Raw genomic sequence first — 19,711 nt, forward strand, 5'->3', positions numbered from 1 at the left:
GGATATGACCCTAGAGAGATGGGGTGAACACTCCATAGTGTTTTCAACAGACCCTCATCAATCAATGCTGAGGCCACTGACCATTTACCTCAGGTTGAAGTCAGTCCCTCCTTAGCTGAACTTCCAACTGAAGAAGAGGTTTTGAAGGCCATTAGGCTCCTTTCATGTGGCAGAGCACCTGGTGTTGATTCTATTCCAGCTGAGATTTATAAGGTAGGGGGATCATCACCCATATAAAAGCTAAATGAAATTTTCCAGGTTATATGGCAAGAGAAGGCTATCTCCCAGAAGTTCAAGGATGCCTCCACTATCCATCTCCATAAAGGTAAATGGAATAGATTGTCCTGTGACAATCATGGGGGGGGGGGGGGGGTGTGTGTGTGTGTGTGTGTGTCTCTCTCTCTTACTCAATGCTGGCAGGAGGCAGCCAGGTGGTGCAGTGGATAGAGCACCAGTGCAGGAGTCAGGAGGACCTGAGTTCAAATCTCATCTCAAGACACTTGAGACTCACTAGCTGTGTGACCTTGGGCAAGTCACTTAACCCCAATTGCCTCATCCTGGGTCATCTCCAGTCATCATGATGAATATCTAGTCACTGGATTCAGATGGCTCTGGAGGAGAAGTGAGGCTGGTGACCTGCACAGCCTTCCCTCACTCAAAGCAAAGTCGAGTGCAAGTCATGTCATTATTTCTCTGATGGCATGGTCTTCTTTGGCAATGAAGGACGAACACAATGCTGGCAAGATTATGCTAGGGTCCTCCTTAATAGGCTGATCCTTCACCTGGAAGATGGTCATCTACTTGAGAGCCAGTGTAGCATCAGAAAGGGTTGAGGAACATATGGTGTTTGCTGCCTGACAACTCCAGGAGAAATGCCAGGAATAGAACAGAGGTCTCTACACAACATTTGTAGATCTGACCAAGGTCTTTGACATTATTAGTTGTGAGGGCTTATGGAAAATTATGTCAAAATTTGGTTGCCCAGAAAAATTCATCACAGTCATACGCCAATTCATGATGGCATGCCTGCCCGAGTTCTGGACATTGGGAGATGTTCTTGTGCCTTCCCAGGCAGCAGTGAAGTGAAACAGGGCTGTGTGCTTGCTCCAATGCTTTTCAGTATAATGTTTTCAGCCATGTTGTCAAATGCTTTCAATGAGGATGAAGGTGGCATCAATGTCAGTTACAGTACTGATAGTAAATTTTTCAATTTGAAAAGGCTACAAGCCAAGACTAAAGTGGAGGGAATGCTGTTGCATGATTTTCCATTTGCAGATGATTGTGCACTCAATGTAGCCTTTGAAGCTAAGATGCAACAAAATATGGATCAATTCTCTGCTGCCTATGCTAATTTTGGCCTAATAATTAACACCACGAAAACACAGGTGCTCCATCAGCCACCACCACACCATCCATATGAGGAACCATCAGTTAAACAAATAGAGAAATTTTGAATGCTATGGAGAAGTTCACTTCCCTTGGTAGTGTACTTTTCAGGGATGTACACGTTGACAATGAGGTTGACATGCGCATTGCCAGAGCTAGCTCAGTGTTTGGGAGGCTCCGAAGAAAGTATGGGAGAGAAGTATTAGACTGACAACCAAATTGAAGGTCTACAGAGCTATTGTGCTGACCTCAGTGTTGTATGCCTGTGAAACATGGACAGTCTACCAAGTCATGCCAGGAAACTGAATCACTTTCATTTGAACTATCTTAAGAAGATTTAGAAAATTGCCTGGCAAGTTAAGGTACCAGACACTGAGGTCCTTGCTTAAACTAAACTGACAAGCACTCAAATTATACTTCACAGAGCGCAAGTCTAATGGGCTGGCTACATTGTTCGAATGGAAAATATATGTTTGCCAAAAAAAACTATTTTATGGAGAACTCGCATGGGGCAGGTGATCACATGGTGGTCAGAAGAAGCAATACAAAGACATTCTCAAGGTCTCTCTCCAGAACTGTGGATTTGACTGTGCAATGTGGGAGACGCTGGCACAGGACTGCTCAGCATGGCATGCCCACATCAGAAAGGATACTGTGCTCTATGACCAAAGCAGAATTGAAATAACACAAACGAAATGTAGGATGCGCAAATTTGGAGTATCCACTCCAAATGTTCACACGAAGTATCTGTGCCCAACCTGTGGTAGAGCATTCTGAATTCATATTGGTCTACTCAGTCACAGTTGAACACACTGAAATTTTATCATGGTGATGTCATTCTGGTGCTCTTTAAGAACGAACGACAACAACCAACAATATATTCATTTAAACAAGCAGAACTACGTAACTGGAAAACATATCAGACTAGAAGTCAAGAAAGAGTTTCTATTTAGGCTGGTCAGCTCCCAATAGTAAAATGGAATGGGAACCCACCCTACCTTAAAAATCCGTTTTGAAGATGAAATAATGAGTATTAAGGACTTTTTTAAAAAATAAAGTTTCATCCAAAGGAAGAATGGTTATCATTCATAAATTACAAAAAATTAGACCACAAATAATTATTTTCCTTGAAAAGTAATGTTTAATGAAAAGTGCTTATTTATGTATTTCACCACAATTTTAAGAAAATTATGTATCTGAAAAAGGCAAAAATCTGCTCACTGACAGCCACTAACAAATATCTAACAAGATAAAATAATGATTTACCCTTTATAATCTTGAGGCAATTAGTCATTTCTAAACTGAAAGACTGCTCTACAAGATAATTCGAATTATAACTACTACTTCCAAAATAGCAATTAAGAAACACATTTTATGCCTTGACCAAAATAACAATTCGAACTATTTTGTTATATTCTGAACTGTAAAGGATTTATATTTGCATTTCCAAGAGTTTTTAAAAGCATTTTTTGCAATATGAGCAAACAGATCTAATAAGACCAAAAGAAAAATTACAAAACAATTACATAGTTTAGAATTATGTTCATCACAATATGGAAAAAGCTTTCTCAGCATAGAACACTGGTTAAGAAAAGTAGGGGAGATAGATTTCTAATAACTGACATCCATAGTAGATTATTGCAGAAATTATTTTAGAATTAAATAGTAGAGAAAAAAGTCTTTGACCATTTATTCAGCTATCCTGTATTAGACACATCTATTAAAATCAGAAGTAATATTTAGAAACTGAGTTTGCTTCCACTGGGCTCAAATTGTCTAAAAATTATTAAATATCTAAAATGAACTGAACTGCATTGGTGGAGGGAGTTTCTACACTAGGAGATCCCTAAACCAATGAATTGCAGGTACTACACAAAACAAAATACAGAAAATGTACACAAGGAACATATAAGCTGAGGGCTGGAGAAACCAAGAAGATAAACTCAGTACCATTCAAGTACCTATCATTTAACAAGTGGGAAGGGCAAGCACACAAATAAGAATGATGCAATAATGAAGGATGTTTGCTATGATTTCCTCATCTGTAAATACCTGCCTGACATATTTCAGACTTCTAACGAAGATAAAATGTCATAACAGTGCTAAATGTGTCATACAAATGTCAAATTATTATAATCAATTATTTTGCCCTCAAAAATTATTGGACAAAGAAAATACAACCTCTAGGTATAAACCATTGGGCCAAATTTGTATTCTATATAGTGTTACAAAATAGAACTTAATTACTTCAAAATAAAATAATTTTACCCCAATGATGAGAGACTTTAAAAAATATTTTTAAGTAGTACAACATAAGGAATTAAAATTATGTATATTTTTTTCTACAACTACTTCTGCTTAGGTGGTGTTTTTAAAAAGGTATACACAAAACCAGTAGATACAAATAAAATGTGCTTTCAGCATTCATAATGACTCAGTTTAAAAAAAAACTCTATGTATCATTTTAGAAGACAAGAATAACATATCGTAAGCAGAAATTAAAAATTAACATTTCCATTAATAAGTTTCTAAAATAATTTTCAACAAGTAAATATACCTGGTGTCCAGCTGTTACTTGTTTCAAAACATTTTCGTAACATACTTCATCCATGTTATTCAACTGCTGTACCTGGAAAGTTAAAAAAAAAAAAGAAAATGTTTAACTGATGGAAACTCTAGTTGTTTGCTCTATATGATAAAGCATTACTACAGATCAAACATAGTACACATCTTTCTCTGGCAATCCCCCTCTTAACAGGGATCAGAATCCACTTTCATTCATACAATAAACGTAAACAAATAAAAATACCTCAAACAGTACTAACCTCAGCAAGAGTTTTAAACTCTTTAAATATATCATCCTCTACAACATTCCAGTGAATATATATATATATATATATATATATATATATATATATATATATATATATATATATATATATATATATATATATATGTATACGTGTATGTATATATTTTGCAAAGGCCTGTGACAACACTGATGCAGGGAACTTTCCCCACCATTGTAGAGCAGCAAACTGTAAATAATTTAGAGTTTTCAAGGGCATTAAGTTACCTGGCCCAAAGTTACACAGAAAATTAATTGTGAAAAGTATGATTTAATTGAAGTCTTTTGGACTCTACAGCCAGTCTTCCATCCATTAAGCCAAACTCCCTTTGAATTATTTAGGGGAAAGGATGTCTTTATACCGTATTACTTTCAATTCTTCCATTTGCTCTGATAAAAGTCAACTACAACAGATAGATAAGGAACTATTCTATCCTACCCCTACTTTTCACCAAAGTTCCACAATTATAATCCACTACAAATCAAAGTCAACAACATACCCAGCTTTTGACTCTCATGATTTTTTATGCAATTCTGAGAACATTATAATGAATTAGCCATGTTTACAAGACTGGGAGAATGTCATGTCCAGACATAGCAGATATCTCAAGAAATGTACTTATGCATTCCTTCATACCAGCTCAATCTCTTAATATGTAACCTGAAAACAGATTTTATTTCCCCCGTTAATGATGAAGAAACTGAAGAAAAGATAAAGGTCAAATAAATGCCTACAAATGGTTATTTGAAATTTGTTTAATGAAATTCAGACCTCTTATTTTTTTAATATGATGTTCATCCCAAGTTATTTCAGTTTTGCAAATTTTAATGAACTATCACTTATGTACAAGATAATGTATTCTCATACACTTGAAGTGAAAGAAAACTAGTACTATATAATCAGATAACACTGGAACAGTATCACTTGGCCTGTGCATAAAATACAATCTAACAATAAGTAGTAGTGTATATACACAACAATCAGCAAACATACATTGCTACAGCATGAACATAACAGAAAAGAGAGTCAAATGTATATAACAGCAAAACAAACATGCAGTAATTCACACAAAGCATCAAATACGCAGTTACATACAAGGCACATTTCATGTGAGTAATCTTTCATATTATTGTCTAGAGACATATCTAAGTATATCTTCAGGCTTATCCATAACATTATAACTTAGCCTAGAAACTGATCTAATAGATCTAGTTCTCCCGTCACTGACTGATCTCTCAGCAACTACAGGATCATTATACACTTGTGTGTCTACACTTGGGCTGGCTGGCATTCCAGGTTTGCTATCAGTATTTTCCAGCTCTATGGGTTGAATCTGGACTCCATAAGTCTCTGTAGCCATTTTGGTCATGAAAGGAGCTGCCTCTGGGTTCAGTTTTCCTGCCCTCTAATACTACAAAGTTTCTTTTCCTGAATGGATCATTTTCATTTCTGGCTTTGTACAGTTGGCAAATAGTATCTATTTCTCATCCTTTTCCAAGTTAAGTGTATATCAGTTCTTTCTACTGACTTATTAGAAATAGGTGGTTGCAGTGAATAGTCTTGATAGGGTCCTCCATTCTCTGGCACCTTTTGTAAATGGGCAATTTTCCAAGTCTCTCAATGATCTTGGATGAGTTAGCTTTCTATCAGTTAGCTAACCTGTGAGTCCCTTAAATGATGAAAACAGTCTTATCCTTGTCTTCCTTAGAGAGAATCTGAGAGTATCCACTACATAAGGCCAGGACTGAAAACCACAGGTTGCCTAGCAGTCAATCAATCTACAGTGGCATTGCATACTGGTCCACTTGTGCCCTCTTGTCCAAAGTTCATTAATCAACAAAAATCCCTATATTTTAATTTTTCTTAGATACACCAACACCATGGGTTGTGATCACCATCATGGGTGATGCCTAAGGTTGTTGGATTCTGTGATAATGCCATTAACCAGCATTTCTTAGAGATGGTTTCTGAGATCCTCCATCAAAGATAGAGAAACCTTTCTAGATCTTTTTCTGAAAGGTCTGGAATCATCTGGATTCTGTGAATTGCACTTCAAGCATACCTCATGTCCCACTCATGTAGGAAAACATGTTGATGACCCTTTTGCTGAGTTCCAGTCTCAACCTACCTATCTTCTCTTAATTGAGGAGTCCCTAAAGTAAAATGCCTCCAGATCCAGCACAGAGGGTGAATAGCTGGGGCTGTTGTGGTATTCAATGGAACTTCTTGTCTCCATCCTCCCATAAGTTTCTGCACATTCTGCATGGATGGTCAAAATATGCAGGTCCCAACTTATCACTTGCAGTATCCTTTTAATGTTTCTCATATTTGAAAGTCAAATTTTCTATTCAGCTCTGTTCTTTTCCACAAGAATGCTTGGAAGTTCTCTATTTCACTGAATGTCTATTTTTTCCCCTTTAGTATCATACTCAGTTATGCTGGATGGGTGATTGTCGACTTTAATTCTAGCTCCTTTGACCTCCTCTGGAATATCATATTCCAAGCCCTCTGATCCCTTAATGTGGAAACTGCTAAATCTTGTGTTACCCTGATTGTGTTTCCACAATACTTGAACTGTTTCTGGCTGCTTGCAAGGTCTTCTCCCTGACCTACAAACTCTGCAAGTTGGCTACAATATTCCTAGGAGTTTTCCTTTTGGGTTCTCTTTCAGTAGGTGATTGGTGGATTACTTCAATATCTATTTTCTTCTCTAGTTCTAGAATATCAGGACAGTTTTCCTTGATAATTTCTTGAATGATGATGTCTAGGCTCTTTCTCTGATTATGGCTTTCAGGTAGTCAATGTCAATTTTTATTCTGGCATTATTGATAACAATATTGCCCCCACTGATGCAAATTGCCCAAGCTGATCTTCAATAGTAGCTGTGGGTAGAAATTTCATGATTTAAAGGGCCAATTTAGTAATAAATCTTTTTTTAATTTAGTTAGATTGGATATTGAATTAGATATAGACACTGGACTTCTAATAGAAATCTTATAGTTTTATAGGACCTACTATAAAGTTCACAGAATGCTGACAGCCTCTAATAATCCTGGGTCACTTTCTTGCTACAATAAGACACCATGCTGAGAAATTATATATAAATAACTTATAATGAAGAAAATACATATCCTAACTATATTTTAGTTCTTTTTTTAAAAAAATCAATTTAGCCAATCAACTCCTAATTTATTAGTTCAATGGTTTTTTTTTTTTTTCAGTTTTCAATTCTGTTCATGTCTCCTTTGCTTTTCAGGATTTCTACTTCAGTGTTTAACGGGAGGTTGTGATTTGTTGGTTTTCTCGGGGTTTTTTTTAGTTGCACCTCCAATTCATTGATGTGTTCTTTCTCCTTTAATGATAAAAACTTTTAGAAATCAAAATTTTCCAATAAATACGGTGTTGATTGCATCTCACAGGTGTTAGCATGTTCTCTCACTGTCATATTTAATGAAATGACTGATTGTTTCTGTATGTTCTTTGACTTACTTATTCTTTAAAGTTAAGATATTTAATTCTCAATTAAATTTTATTGTTTTTTGCTTCAAAAGTCCTTTATTTTTTTTGTATCATGGTCATTAAAAGATGTATGTAGAATTTCTGCTTTTCTGCATTTGTTTGTGAGGTTTTTTCTTCTCTAAAATACAGTCAATTTTGTGAAAGTATCATATACAACAGAGAAATAACTATATTCTCTTTCGTTCCCATTCAATATTCTCCAATGTCATATGAGATCTTAATTTTCTAAAATTGTATGCAGGTTCTCAACTTCTTTCCTATTTATTTTTTGGCTAGATTTATCTAACTCTGAAAGGAGTAAACTGAGGTCTTTCACTACTATGGGTTTACTATATCCTCCTGTAACTCATTTTAACTTTTTCCTTTAAAAACTTACATGCAGTGAATATATGTTTAATACTGGTATTAATTCACTGTCTACAGTACCTTTTAGTACAATGTAGTTTTCCTTGGCTATCTCCTTTAACTAGATCTATTTTTCCTTCTGCTTTCTCTGAGGTCAAGATCACTACCCCTGCCTTTTTCACTTCAGCTGAAGCATAACAGACACTGCTCCAGCCCCTTATTTTAACTTTGTATGTATCCTTCTGTTTCAAGTATGTTTCTTATAAATAGCATACTGATGGATTCTAGTTTCTAATCCATTCTACTATCATCTTCTGTTTTATAAATGAGTTCATTCCATTCAAAATTTAGTTATATTGCTAAATAATATATTTTTCCTCCTTCCTATTCTTTCATACTTTCCCTTCTCTTTTTTTCCTGCCCCCTTAAGCATCTGTTTTGTTTCTGACTAATGTCTCCCTCATTTCCTCTAAACCTTTTCTCACTATTGAGTAAATTGTATTTCTATACCCAATTGTGTGTGTACATGTATTCTTTCTACCTTCAACAAGTTCAGATGGGTGTTAGGTTCATGGGTAACCTCCTTCCTCTTCACCTTTGTTGTATAAACTCCTCCTTGAGCAATCCATTTATGTGAGATAATGTTTCCCAATCTTCCTTTCCCTCCTCCCCCCATGCTTTCCCAATCAGAATTTGATCTGGCACATTTTCTAGATTATTATGGAGAATGGGCAGTGGAAAGACAGGCTCGTATTGCTTTGCCTTACTCAGTCCTAACTCTGCCTTGTTCTAAATATATTTTAGTGGCCTATTGGTAATTAATCATAAACTCCCTAAACTACAGATTTCACTAATTTATATGAATCTTCTTCCTAACTATGTCAGATTTATGAATGGCACTATATATGGATTCTGAGGAAAGCATACAAATAATTCAAAAAGAATTTGCAAAAGTACTAAAAAACTGACTTGAGTTATAATGTCTATTAGTGGAATGGCTCTTAAGAGTTACCTTTTAAAAGCAAATTAACAACTTTTGGGGATGCTTCAGATAAAGTAGTAAGACCAAATGTTGAGAAAAATAAAATTAAGAGATTCACATAACACAATTTTAGGGATTTGATTCTTTGCTATTAAAGCAACCTGTCACAAAATATACTGTTAAAAATTAAGTTGTTCAAAGTGAATATTTACCTTATTTGTCGTCTTAATTCCCAAAAATGTCTGTCCAAGAGGTACTGGCCTAAAACGGCCATCAAAGTAGAAGAGTCCAATATAAGGATTGACATGCAAAAAAGTAGCAACATCAAGGTAGTTGGGTAATGTAGCAGAAAGTCCCAAAATCCTTATCATGCTCTGTGTAGATTCAACCTATATGAATGAAAAACACCACATGATAAATGTAAAGACTTACATATGAGTGTTAGACATCAACTTCACAAGTATGATGGAAGAAGTGTGGTTAGAAAGTAGTTCATCTGAAAATGATAAGGAGAGGTTATATGGTAATATAAATATAAATTAATAGTATGATGTGGCAAAACAAGAAAGTTAATGTGATTTTTATGTTATATTAAATAGTAGTAATGTCTGGGACTGGGGAAGTGACCACACAACACATTCTATTGTGAAGACAGTAAATTGGTAAGTAACGTAAGCAGTTCTGAGCACCCCGCTTAAGGAATGATACTGAAAAACAGAAGAGTATCTAAAAGACGGCAACCAGAATGAAAGATGGCCTAAAGAATGTGCCATAAAAGGATTAGTTGAAAGAATGAGGAATATATAGTCTGGGAAGAGTAGAGAGGCAAAACCTGACATTTTCCTTTAAGTATGTAAAAGAGAGATAACATTCTGTTGGGGTCCAAAGGGAAGAATTAGCAGCAATGGGGCAAATTGCAGAGCTGGATTTAGGAATAAGGCAAATCTTCCTAACACTTAGAGCTATCCAAAAGTAGAGTGTACTGAATAAAAAGTGGAGTGGAAGGGTTGGTAAGTTCCTCCTCATTAAAGATCTTTAAACAAAGGATATTTAACCAATTTATTTATATTCAACAAGTAATTTTTTAGGCCCAAGGAGGTAGGTGCAGTGGAGACAAAGACAAAATAATAAAAAAGTCTTATTGGAAGGCCCTAACATAATACTAGAGGGAAGCAACATGTAAAGAGCTAAGTAAATACAAAAAGAATGTTTAGTAGTCATATTTTAAAATGTTACAAATCAATAATAGAGAAATGTGAATTAAAGCAGTTTTAGAATCCCACCTCACACCTATCAGATTGGCAAAGCTGACAGTAAAAGGAAAATAACAAACAATGGAGGGGCTTGGGAAAGACAAGCACATTAATGTACTGCTGGTGGAGCTGTGAACTATCTTTCACCCATTCTGAAAAGCAATTTGAAACTATGATTAAAAAGTTAATAAACTTTCCATATCTACTCATACCACTACTGTATCTATAATTAAAAGAGATCAAAGAAAGAGGAAAAAGAATAACAAATATTTATAAGCAGGTGTTTTTTAGTAGCAAAGAGGTGGAAACCAAGGTGGAACTCATCAAATAAGGAACAAATTTTAAGTATACAAAACACAAATACTATTGTGCTATAAGAAATTATGAAGAAGTCAATTTCAGAGAAACCTGGAATCATACATATGAACTGAGAAAGGGTAAAGTGAGTAGAAACAGAAAAACTATTTATAAAGTAACAGTATAAACAGAAACAAGGGAAGACAAGGGGAAAAGGGAAGGGAATAAGCATTTAAATAGTACTTCCTATGCACCAGGCACTGAACTAAACACTTTTTACAAATATTCACTCATCTGATCCTCACAACAACCCTACAAAGCAGATGCTATTATTATTTCTATTTTACAGTTCAGGAAATTTAGATAAACAGAAGTTAAATGACTTACCCAGAGTTACACAGCTAGTAAGTGTCTGAGACTGGATTTGCCCTCAGATCTATGCACTGTGTCACCTTGCTATCGTGGAAAGATTCTAATCAATGCAATGAGCAGTCACCACTCAAAGGAACTCATAATGAAACATGCTACTCACCTTTTAATAGAGAGGTGCTGGACTCAATGTGCTGACTGAAATGTATTTATTTTTGGATATGGCTAGCAAAGGAATTTGTTTTTCTTGACCATGCACATTTGTTACCAACAAATGTTTTGCCTGCCTGCCTTCCTTCCTCTCTCCCTCCCTCCATATTGTTCATTACGTGGTCACTTCCTTAGTCCTGGATGTGACCACTGTTTAATATAGCATAAAAATCACATTAACTTTCTTGGTTTGCCATAATATACTGTTAATTTACATTACATTCCACATAACCTACCCTTATTAAATATTTCAAGTTAAATATTTATATTTAAATAATTATTTATTTAAATTGCCTTTATTTTTGTTGTTATCTTTATTTTTGGGGAGGGCAGGACAGAAGAAGAGGAGCAGAGATAGGAGGAGGTCTGTGTTTTTTAATATAAAGGAAAAAATGAGGGAGATGGCACTACTACCTGGAAGACCAGGAAAAACCTGAGAGTAGGAGCTGTCACATGAGCTTTGCTTTCAAGGAAACTGGGAAATACAAGAACTGATGGTAAGGAAGAAGACCATTCTAGAGAAGGGGTAATAGTCTATGCAATGACACAAAGACAGAAAGTTGTGAAGGGCAGCAGTTAGGTATAGAATAATATTTCATATAATACACCAAGGTGAGTTTCAAATAAATACATGACATATTTAAAGTGTACACACACATACACACACATTTATAAACATATGGCTAGACAGATATATAAAAAACAGAGAAGCTGGGGAATGAATTCATTTTGTTTTGAAGTTCTGAAAAGAAGAGAGTAAAAGGAACATAATTATTATATTTTTGTGCATTAAAAATAATGAAAAACGTGATTTTAGAGAATCCTGGAAATGTTAACTGTTGTAGAATGAAGTGAGAAAAACCAAGAGAACAATTTATACATTAACAAAAGTCAAAGACAACTGTGAAAAACTTCAGAATTGTGAAAAATTAAATGACCAATGATGACTTATAGTCTAATGATGAACTATTATCATATTACATATTACACAGCCTGAAAGAGAACTGATAAAAGCAAGGCAAAAGAGGAAAAATATATTTTTGAATAGAATACTGTACAGATATGTTTTGCTTTATTATATTTATTTGTCATAAGGTTTTGCCCTCCTCTGGTTTTAATTTGAGAAAGCTGGTTGGGAATATTAACAGCCTCCCCCAAACTCCAATAAGAGAGTCATTAAGCATTTTTTTAAAAAGGCATAGAAGAGAAATCAATTCAGTGATGGGGATAAGCTAGAAGCATTTCCAATAGGACTGGGGGTGAAAAAAGAATGTCCATTATCACTACTGTTATTCAATACTGTCAGCTTTAGCAATAAGAGAAGAAAAAAAATTTGAAGGAATTAGAGTAGGCAAAGAGGAAACAAAGCTATCACTTTTTGCAGATAAGATGATGGTATACTTACTGAATCCTAAAGAATCAAGTAAAAAATTACTTGAAATAATAAACAAATTTAGCGAAGTTGCAGGATATAAAATAAACCCACATAAACCACCTGATTTCTATATATTACTAACAAAGCCCAACACCAAGAGAATAGAAAGAGAAATCCCATTTAAAGTTACTGTAGACATTACTAAATATTTGGAAGTCTACCCACCAAGACAAAACCAGGAACTACATGAACACAATTACAAAACAGTTTTCACATAATAAAGTCCTATCTAAATAATGGGAAAAATATCATTTGTTCATGGGTTGCCCAAACTGATCTAATAAAAATGACAAGTCTACCTAAATTAAATTACTTATTTAGTGTCCTACCAAACAAATTATCAAAAACATGTTTTACAGACCTAGAAAAAAACTAACAAATTCATCAGGAAGAACAAAAGGTACAGAATAGCAAGGGAATTAATGAAAAGAGATGCAAGGAAAAGTGGTCTAATTGTTCCAGATCTTAAATTGTATTATAAAGCAGCAATCATCAAAGCTACTTGGTACTGGATAAGAAACAGAGTGGTGGATCAGTGGAATGCATTAGGTATGTAAGACACAACAGTCAATCACTACAGTAATCTACTATTTGATAAATTCAAAGAATCCAGCTTCTGGGATAAGAACTCACAATTTAACAAAAACTGCTGGGAAAACTGGAAAACAGTACAGCAGAAACTAGGTACAGACCAATACCTTACACCCTATACCAAGATAAAGTCAAAATGAGTACATGATTTAAATATAAAGACTTATACTATAAGCAAACTAGTAGAGCAAGGAAGAGTTTACCTGTCAGATCTATGGAGAAGGGAAGAATTTATGACCAAACAACAGTCAGAGAACATTAGAAAATGCAAAATGGATGACTTCGATTACATTAAATTGAAAAGTTTTTGCACAAACAAAGCCAGTGCAACCAGTATTAATCAGAAGGGAAGTAGAAAGCTGAGAAACAATTTTTACAGCCAGTATCTCTGATAAAGGCCATATTTCTCAAATAAATATAGAGAACTGGGTCAAATTTGTAAGACTACAAGCCATTCCCCAACTGATAAATGGTCAAAGGATACAAACAGGCAGTTTTCAGAGGAAGAAATGAAGTTATGTATTGCCATATGGAAAATTGCTCTAAATCACTACTGATTAGAGAAATGCAAATCAAAACAACTCTTGAGGTACCACATCACATCTATCAGATTGGCTAAAATGATAAAATCACTTTATGAAATCTTACGAATTTTTATTCATAAATATGAAATTTTATGAAAATCATTTTATGAAAAAATCATAAATGTTTAGAGAAGACAGGGGAAAATTGGAACACTAATAATGCACTGATGTTGGAGTTGTGAACTGATCCAGCCATTCTGGAGAGCAATTTGCTATGCCCAAAGGGTTATAAAACTATGCATAACCTTTGACCTAGCAAGACTACTTGTAAGTCTGTATTCCAAAGACATCATAAAAAAAGGAAAAGCACCCACATGTACAAAAATATTTACTGGCAGTTCTTTTTGTGGTCATTAAGAATTGGAAATTGAGGGGATGTCCTTCCATCAACTGAGGAATGGCTGAACAAGTTATGGTATATGAACATAGTGGAATACTACTGTGCTATAAGAATGATGATCAGGCAGACTTCAGGAAAACCTGGAAAGACTTATATGATCTGATGCCGAATGAAATGAGCAGAACCAGGAGAGCATTACACACAGTAACCGCCACATTGTGTGATAACTGACTTTGATAGACTTAGCTCTTCTCAGCAATGCAAGGACCTAAGACAACTCCAAAAGACTCATGATGAAAAATGCTATCCACATTTAGACAAAGAAATTTGGATTCTGAATACAGAAGGAAGCACACTATTTTCTTTCCTTTTCTTTTACTGTTTTGTTTTTTCTTTCTCAAGGTTCCTCACATTATTTCTAATTCTTCTTTACATCATGACTAGTGTGCAAATATGTTTAATATGAATGTCTAAGTTGAGCCTATATCAGGCTGCATGCTGTCTTGGGGAGGGTGAAGAGGAAGAAGAGGGGAAAAATTTAAAACTCAAAATCTTATGAAAGTGAATGTTGAAAACTAAAAAGTAATTATAAAAGAAAAATAATGTCTTTTCACTAAAAAAAAAATAACTCAAGCCTAGGTATTCAGTTACAATGATAACAGACTGTGCAAAGAACAGTAGCAACCAAATAATAAATACACATATTTAAGTGCTTACCATGTGCCAGCCACTGTACTAAGCACTAGGCACCAAAAAACAAACAAACAGCAATAACCAAAAAAAACCCAGAACAGTACCTGCTTTCATGGAGATTATGTATTAATGGAGCAGACAAAAATATCATTAAATAGGAACATACAAGATCCACGCAGTGTGGATGAAAAGTAATCTGAAAGGAGAAAGAACTAGCTGCTCGGGTGAGCAAGAAAGGTTTACTGAAGGTGGTATTTGAGCTAATTCTTCAAGTAAGTCAGGCATTTTATGGGGCAGAGGTGATGGGAAGATAATTCCAAGCAGGAGGGATAGCTAGTGCAAAGGAAGAAGGATGGAAGATGGCATGCTAGGTTTGTGAAACTGCAACTAGGCCAGTATAACTGGATTGCAGAATACATCGAGTGGGGAATAAAGTATAAGAACAGAAAATTACGAAACAGCCATGCAGCTGTTGTGAAGAACTTTAAATAGCAAAGAACTTTATAATTGAGTTTACTAAGTAAGGGGTGGCATAGTCAGACCTAGATTTGGGAAAAACCACTTTGTAGGCTGTGTGGAGGATAGATTAGAGTGGGGAAATAATTCCTGCAGGGAGGTCAACTAGAGGGCTACTGCAATGGACCCCAAGAAATAAACATTTAATAAAGGTAGGACTGAGTGCTAATTTTTTAAATGCACTGGGCACAAAAATGATTGTGAAAAGTCTTTCCATTTTCTCCACTCCCACAGTTAGAGTCTTTAATCTTAAGTATGGGCTCAGTATCTTTCTGCCTCCAGAATTGGTATTTCATCCTAGAAGCAATAAAGGAGCAAATGGTTGGATGTTTATCAAGTCACATAGTCATACCTCTGTTTTAGGAATATCGGACTTTAGCATCTATGTGGAAGACAGATTGGAGTAGAAGAGACTAGAGGTAAGGAGAATAATTAAGATGACTTCAAGATTGCAAACCTGGATGGAAATATGGAACAACTCTAAGTCAGCTGTCACACTATGATGTTAATGAATGATAACTTACATTATCATCCCCATATAAGCTTAGCTTATCGCTGATCAAAGGATAAAGAGAGCAAATATATCCTTTAAAATAACCTTCATCCATTCATTTTAGGAAAGGATACAGAAAGCTTTCCCTAAAGTTGAATGACTTAACAAATTATGGCATTTTAATGCAATAAAATACTACTGCACAAAAAAATGATGAAATGAATGATTTCTGAGAAACCTGAGAAGACTGACATGAGATGATGCAAAGTGAAAAAAGACACAACTAGGAGAACAATTTATACTACAACAATAACACTGTAAAAATTAATTTTAAAAAAATACTAATTCTGATCATTGCAATGACCAACTGATTCCAGAGCTATAATGATGAAGACTGTATCAATTTCCTGACTGAAAGGTGATGGACTAAATGTGCAAAATGAGATGTTCAATTTTGCATGGTTATGGTCAATATGGAAATTGTTTTTGCTTGATTATATACTTATTGTAAGAATTTGGTTTTTCTTTCTATCAACTGAGGTGGGAGGAAGTGAAGAAGGAAAATAAATGCTTGCTATTGAAATAAATTAAGTATAAAATAATAAACAGCATAGACTGTGAACTTGTGACTATTATAGTAATTACCTGGAAGCAAAGTCTGGGTATAATACACAAAGACAAAATTCAATATTTTTTCAAGTTATTGCTTTTTCCACATTCTTTTATTTTTCCAATGTACAAACTTTGTTGTTCTAAGGCAGGAGTGGGGAACCTGTGGCCTTGAGGCTACGTATAGTCCTCTAGGTTCTCAAGTGTGGCTTTCTGACTGAATCCAAACTTCACAGAACAGATCCCCTTAATAAAAGATTTTGTTCTGTAAAACTTGGACTCAGTCAAAAGACTACAACTGAGGATCTAGAAGGTACCATGTGACCATGAGGCTGAAAGTTTCCATCCCTGTTCTAAGAGGGAAAATGATTAGTCATTTATTTATACTTATATGAATATAATGTCTGTTTGTTGAATATATGCCACATGCCTGGTAGGTACATAGGGTGGCACTTTGAATTATCTGAAAGAAAAATCAGATCTGGACATTGTCCACAAAGCATTTAAAAATAACTGGAGAGTCAAAATTAAAAAACATAAAATAAGTGACCTTTTGTTCAGCTGGACTTCAGGGAATACTGATACTGGGGTGAAATGCTATTAAAAATTTTCTTAGAAGATGTCAGGATAAAACTGAGTGCTAAAGGATGGACGCGGAAACTAGGTCTACAAAAAGCAACAAACTTTTTTTTTATTCAAGAAATATACTCTAAGATGGCAAAAAGTCGCACATAATAAAAAAAAGGTTAACCCTAATATCTTTAAATAGTTAGGGTGGGCTCTATGCCAGCTGTCATTTATAAGCTTTCTATTATCACATCAACCCTACCAGCATCACTATCACTGCTCCACAGGTTTTTTTTCAGATACAGCCAATAAATTGTTTTGTTAGATAGACATAAATGGCTAAATCAGACAAAGCTATGGAGCAATGCAAAAATGAACATTGTGACAATGACCCAATTACAAACTTCTTGCAAAAACCTTTAAATATTTAAGCAGATGTCTATATCTATAAAATAGAAACAAATCTCCAATTCAACAAAAAAAATTAATATCCTTTGAAAACCTATTAAACGTCAATCACTCAAGCACTTTTAAAGAACTGACTGAGGTAGGCACTGTCCTAATGACTAGAAACAAAAGTCAAACAATCCCTGCTCTCAGGAGATTATATGCTAATAAATCACATGATGCTGCCACTATGGAGTAATGCTCATTTTTATTTGGTGAAAATAAGTAGATCATTTTAGCTTTACATTCTGGTTACTGTGGCAACTATGTAACTTAAACCATTAAATACAAGTTGTTGTTTTAAAAAATTCTTTTGATGTTAAATCTATAATATCCTGGAAGAGAAAATGGAAAATTTTCTACAAAAAGTCAATTTAAATCATCTACATTTTAAAATTTGAAAAAAAAAGCATAACATGCTTTCACTGTGAGTCAGTATTTTTATCACACACCTTTATTTTTGTATTTTAGTTGTCTAAGCATAAATTCTGAGATGAAATGCAAAAAGATATATGTAAAACAATGATACAAAAATATGACTGATTTTCTTCAGGGTCCAAACATAATGCAAAGTCTTATAAGGGATTTTAGTTAATGAGATACAAAAACCTATTGGTTCCTTTCTGAACTGACATAAAAATAGAACAATCCTAAAATCAGCTCAGTGCTAAAGCTGAAATTAATTTCAATTTAAGTTAACTGATGCTTTTCCCATATGTATTACTTTAATTTCTCTGAAGAATACATAATGCCTAAAACAGATTTAAATTACATGCCCACTGCATAGAAACTTTCAAAATCCTATAGGTTCCATACTATGCCAGGACTGCCTATAAGCTCCCTGGAAATGCTACTGTTTTGAATTCAATAGTATCATCTACTGGAAATAATATCAAATACTGATTCATTTTAATAAAAAGAATGATGGTTTTACAGAAACTGAGTGTACACCAAATGCTATTTTCCCATGACTCCCATTATAAAATCAGATGGCTAAGTGCCCCACTTCCCTTTTCTCTGTTGTTTTATAATCTACAACCAACTGCAGAAAGTTATCTGGCCTGCAATATAGTAAAAGTCATATGTAACCAAAAAGCATTTTAAACATAGATTTGAAGGAAAATCAAGAGTAGTACTTATTATTAAAATATATGACTATACAATTAAAATTGCAAAACAAAAATATCAAATTTGAAATTACCTGAATCTTACCTGTTGTATCAAACCGCAATAATGAAAGAAAAAATCTACCATCCTTAATTTTTCTGCAACTTGAATTCATCTCAAACCATATTAACATTTCTAATTTGATTTTCAAGGTAATAATAACTTGGTCTCTTTCACGCTTTTGTAGTTGTAAGCACTGACAAAGCTTCAAGCTCTAGCATTTTAATGATGCCGTGGTCTACACTTACAAAGTGCTTTGGAGTCTTCCCTAGACTTGTGAGACTGACCAAATTTTGGCTAAAATGTAGGTGACATTGGCAGAGGTATTCCAACTCTGGTATTAGATTCATCAGCCAAATGTGAAGACTTCAAACCCCATAACACTTAGCATATGACCATATTTAAATAACTTCACTTTTCTCAGCTTCAGAAATGCAAGCGTTGGACTTCATGGCCTTGAAGGCCTCTTTCCACCACTAAAGCAAAGGGCTCATGATCCCATGACTTGTTTCCCTTTCTTCTTCTAACTTTATGTCCCTGATTAAAATAACTAATCCTGTGCAGTGATAACAAGAGAAGATGATCACTGCTCAATGCTCAATAACTGTTGATAAAAAAGAATTAGAGGGCAATAGGAAAAAAAATTTTATTCATTCAAATGCCTCAGATACTTTAAGTTTATTAAATTACATAAAGTCTCTCCCAAATATTCTTTTATTACATAGAATGATGACAACAGAATTTCCAGTGCCATGATGTGTCATTATTCCCCTCCCCCACGTTTACCTAAACAGAATATTACTGTGGGGTGTCAGCTATAACTTCAGTCTGCCTGCATGGCAGCCTTGAGATCAATCTTTTAATGCAAGAAACATTTACAATGTATCTTCCACATGCAAAGCACTTGGGATTCAAAGAAAAATGAAATGAATCTCTAATACCTAGTCTAGAACAAAATAAACTTAATAATGAGTGAAGAATGAGGACTGATTAGATAGTTTGGAAAAATGAATAGTCAAGGACAACACCAAGGTTATGAACCTTAATGACTGGAAGGAT

The 19,711-nt window shown here is 34.6% G+C and overlaps 1 protein-coding gene across 4 annotated transcripts in view; it reads right to left on the reverse strand.

Moving 5' to 3' along the window:
- Nucleotides 1-19,711, reverse strand: part of ASCC3 (activating signal cointegrator 1 complex subunit 3) — a 400,644-nt gene that overhangs the window by 250,715 nt on the left and 130,218 nt on the right. For all 4 annotated transcript variants that reach the window (XM_072642929.1, XM_072642932.1, XM_072642930.1 and 1 more), the window contains 2 exons: nucleotides 9,294-9,470; nucleotides 3,944-4,015 (listed from right to left, as the gene is read on the reverse strand). In XM_072642929.1, the coding sequence (XP_072499030.1) occupies nucleotides 3,944-4,015; nucleotides 9,294-9,470 (249 nt within the window). The remainder of the gene's footprint in view (nucleotides 1-3,943; nucleotides 4,016-9,293; nucleotides 9,471-19,711) is intronic.

The sequence above is a fragment of the Notamacropus eugenii genome, chromosome 2 (genome assembly GCF_028372415.1).
Source record: "Notamacropus eugenii isolate mMacEug1 chromosome 2, mMacEug1.pri_v2, whole genome shotgun sequence".
In the NCBI taxonomy this organism is placed as follows: domain Eukaryota; kingdom Metazoa; phylum Chordata; class Mammalia; order Diprotodontia; family Macropodidae; genus Notamacropus; species Notamacropus eugenii.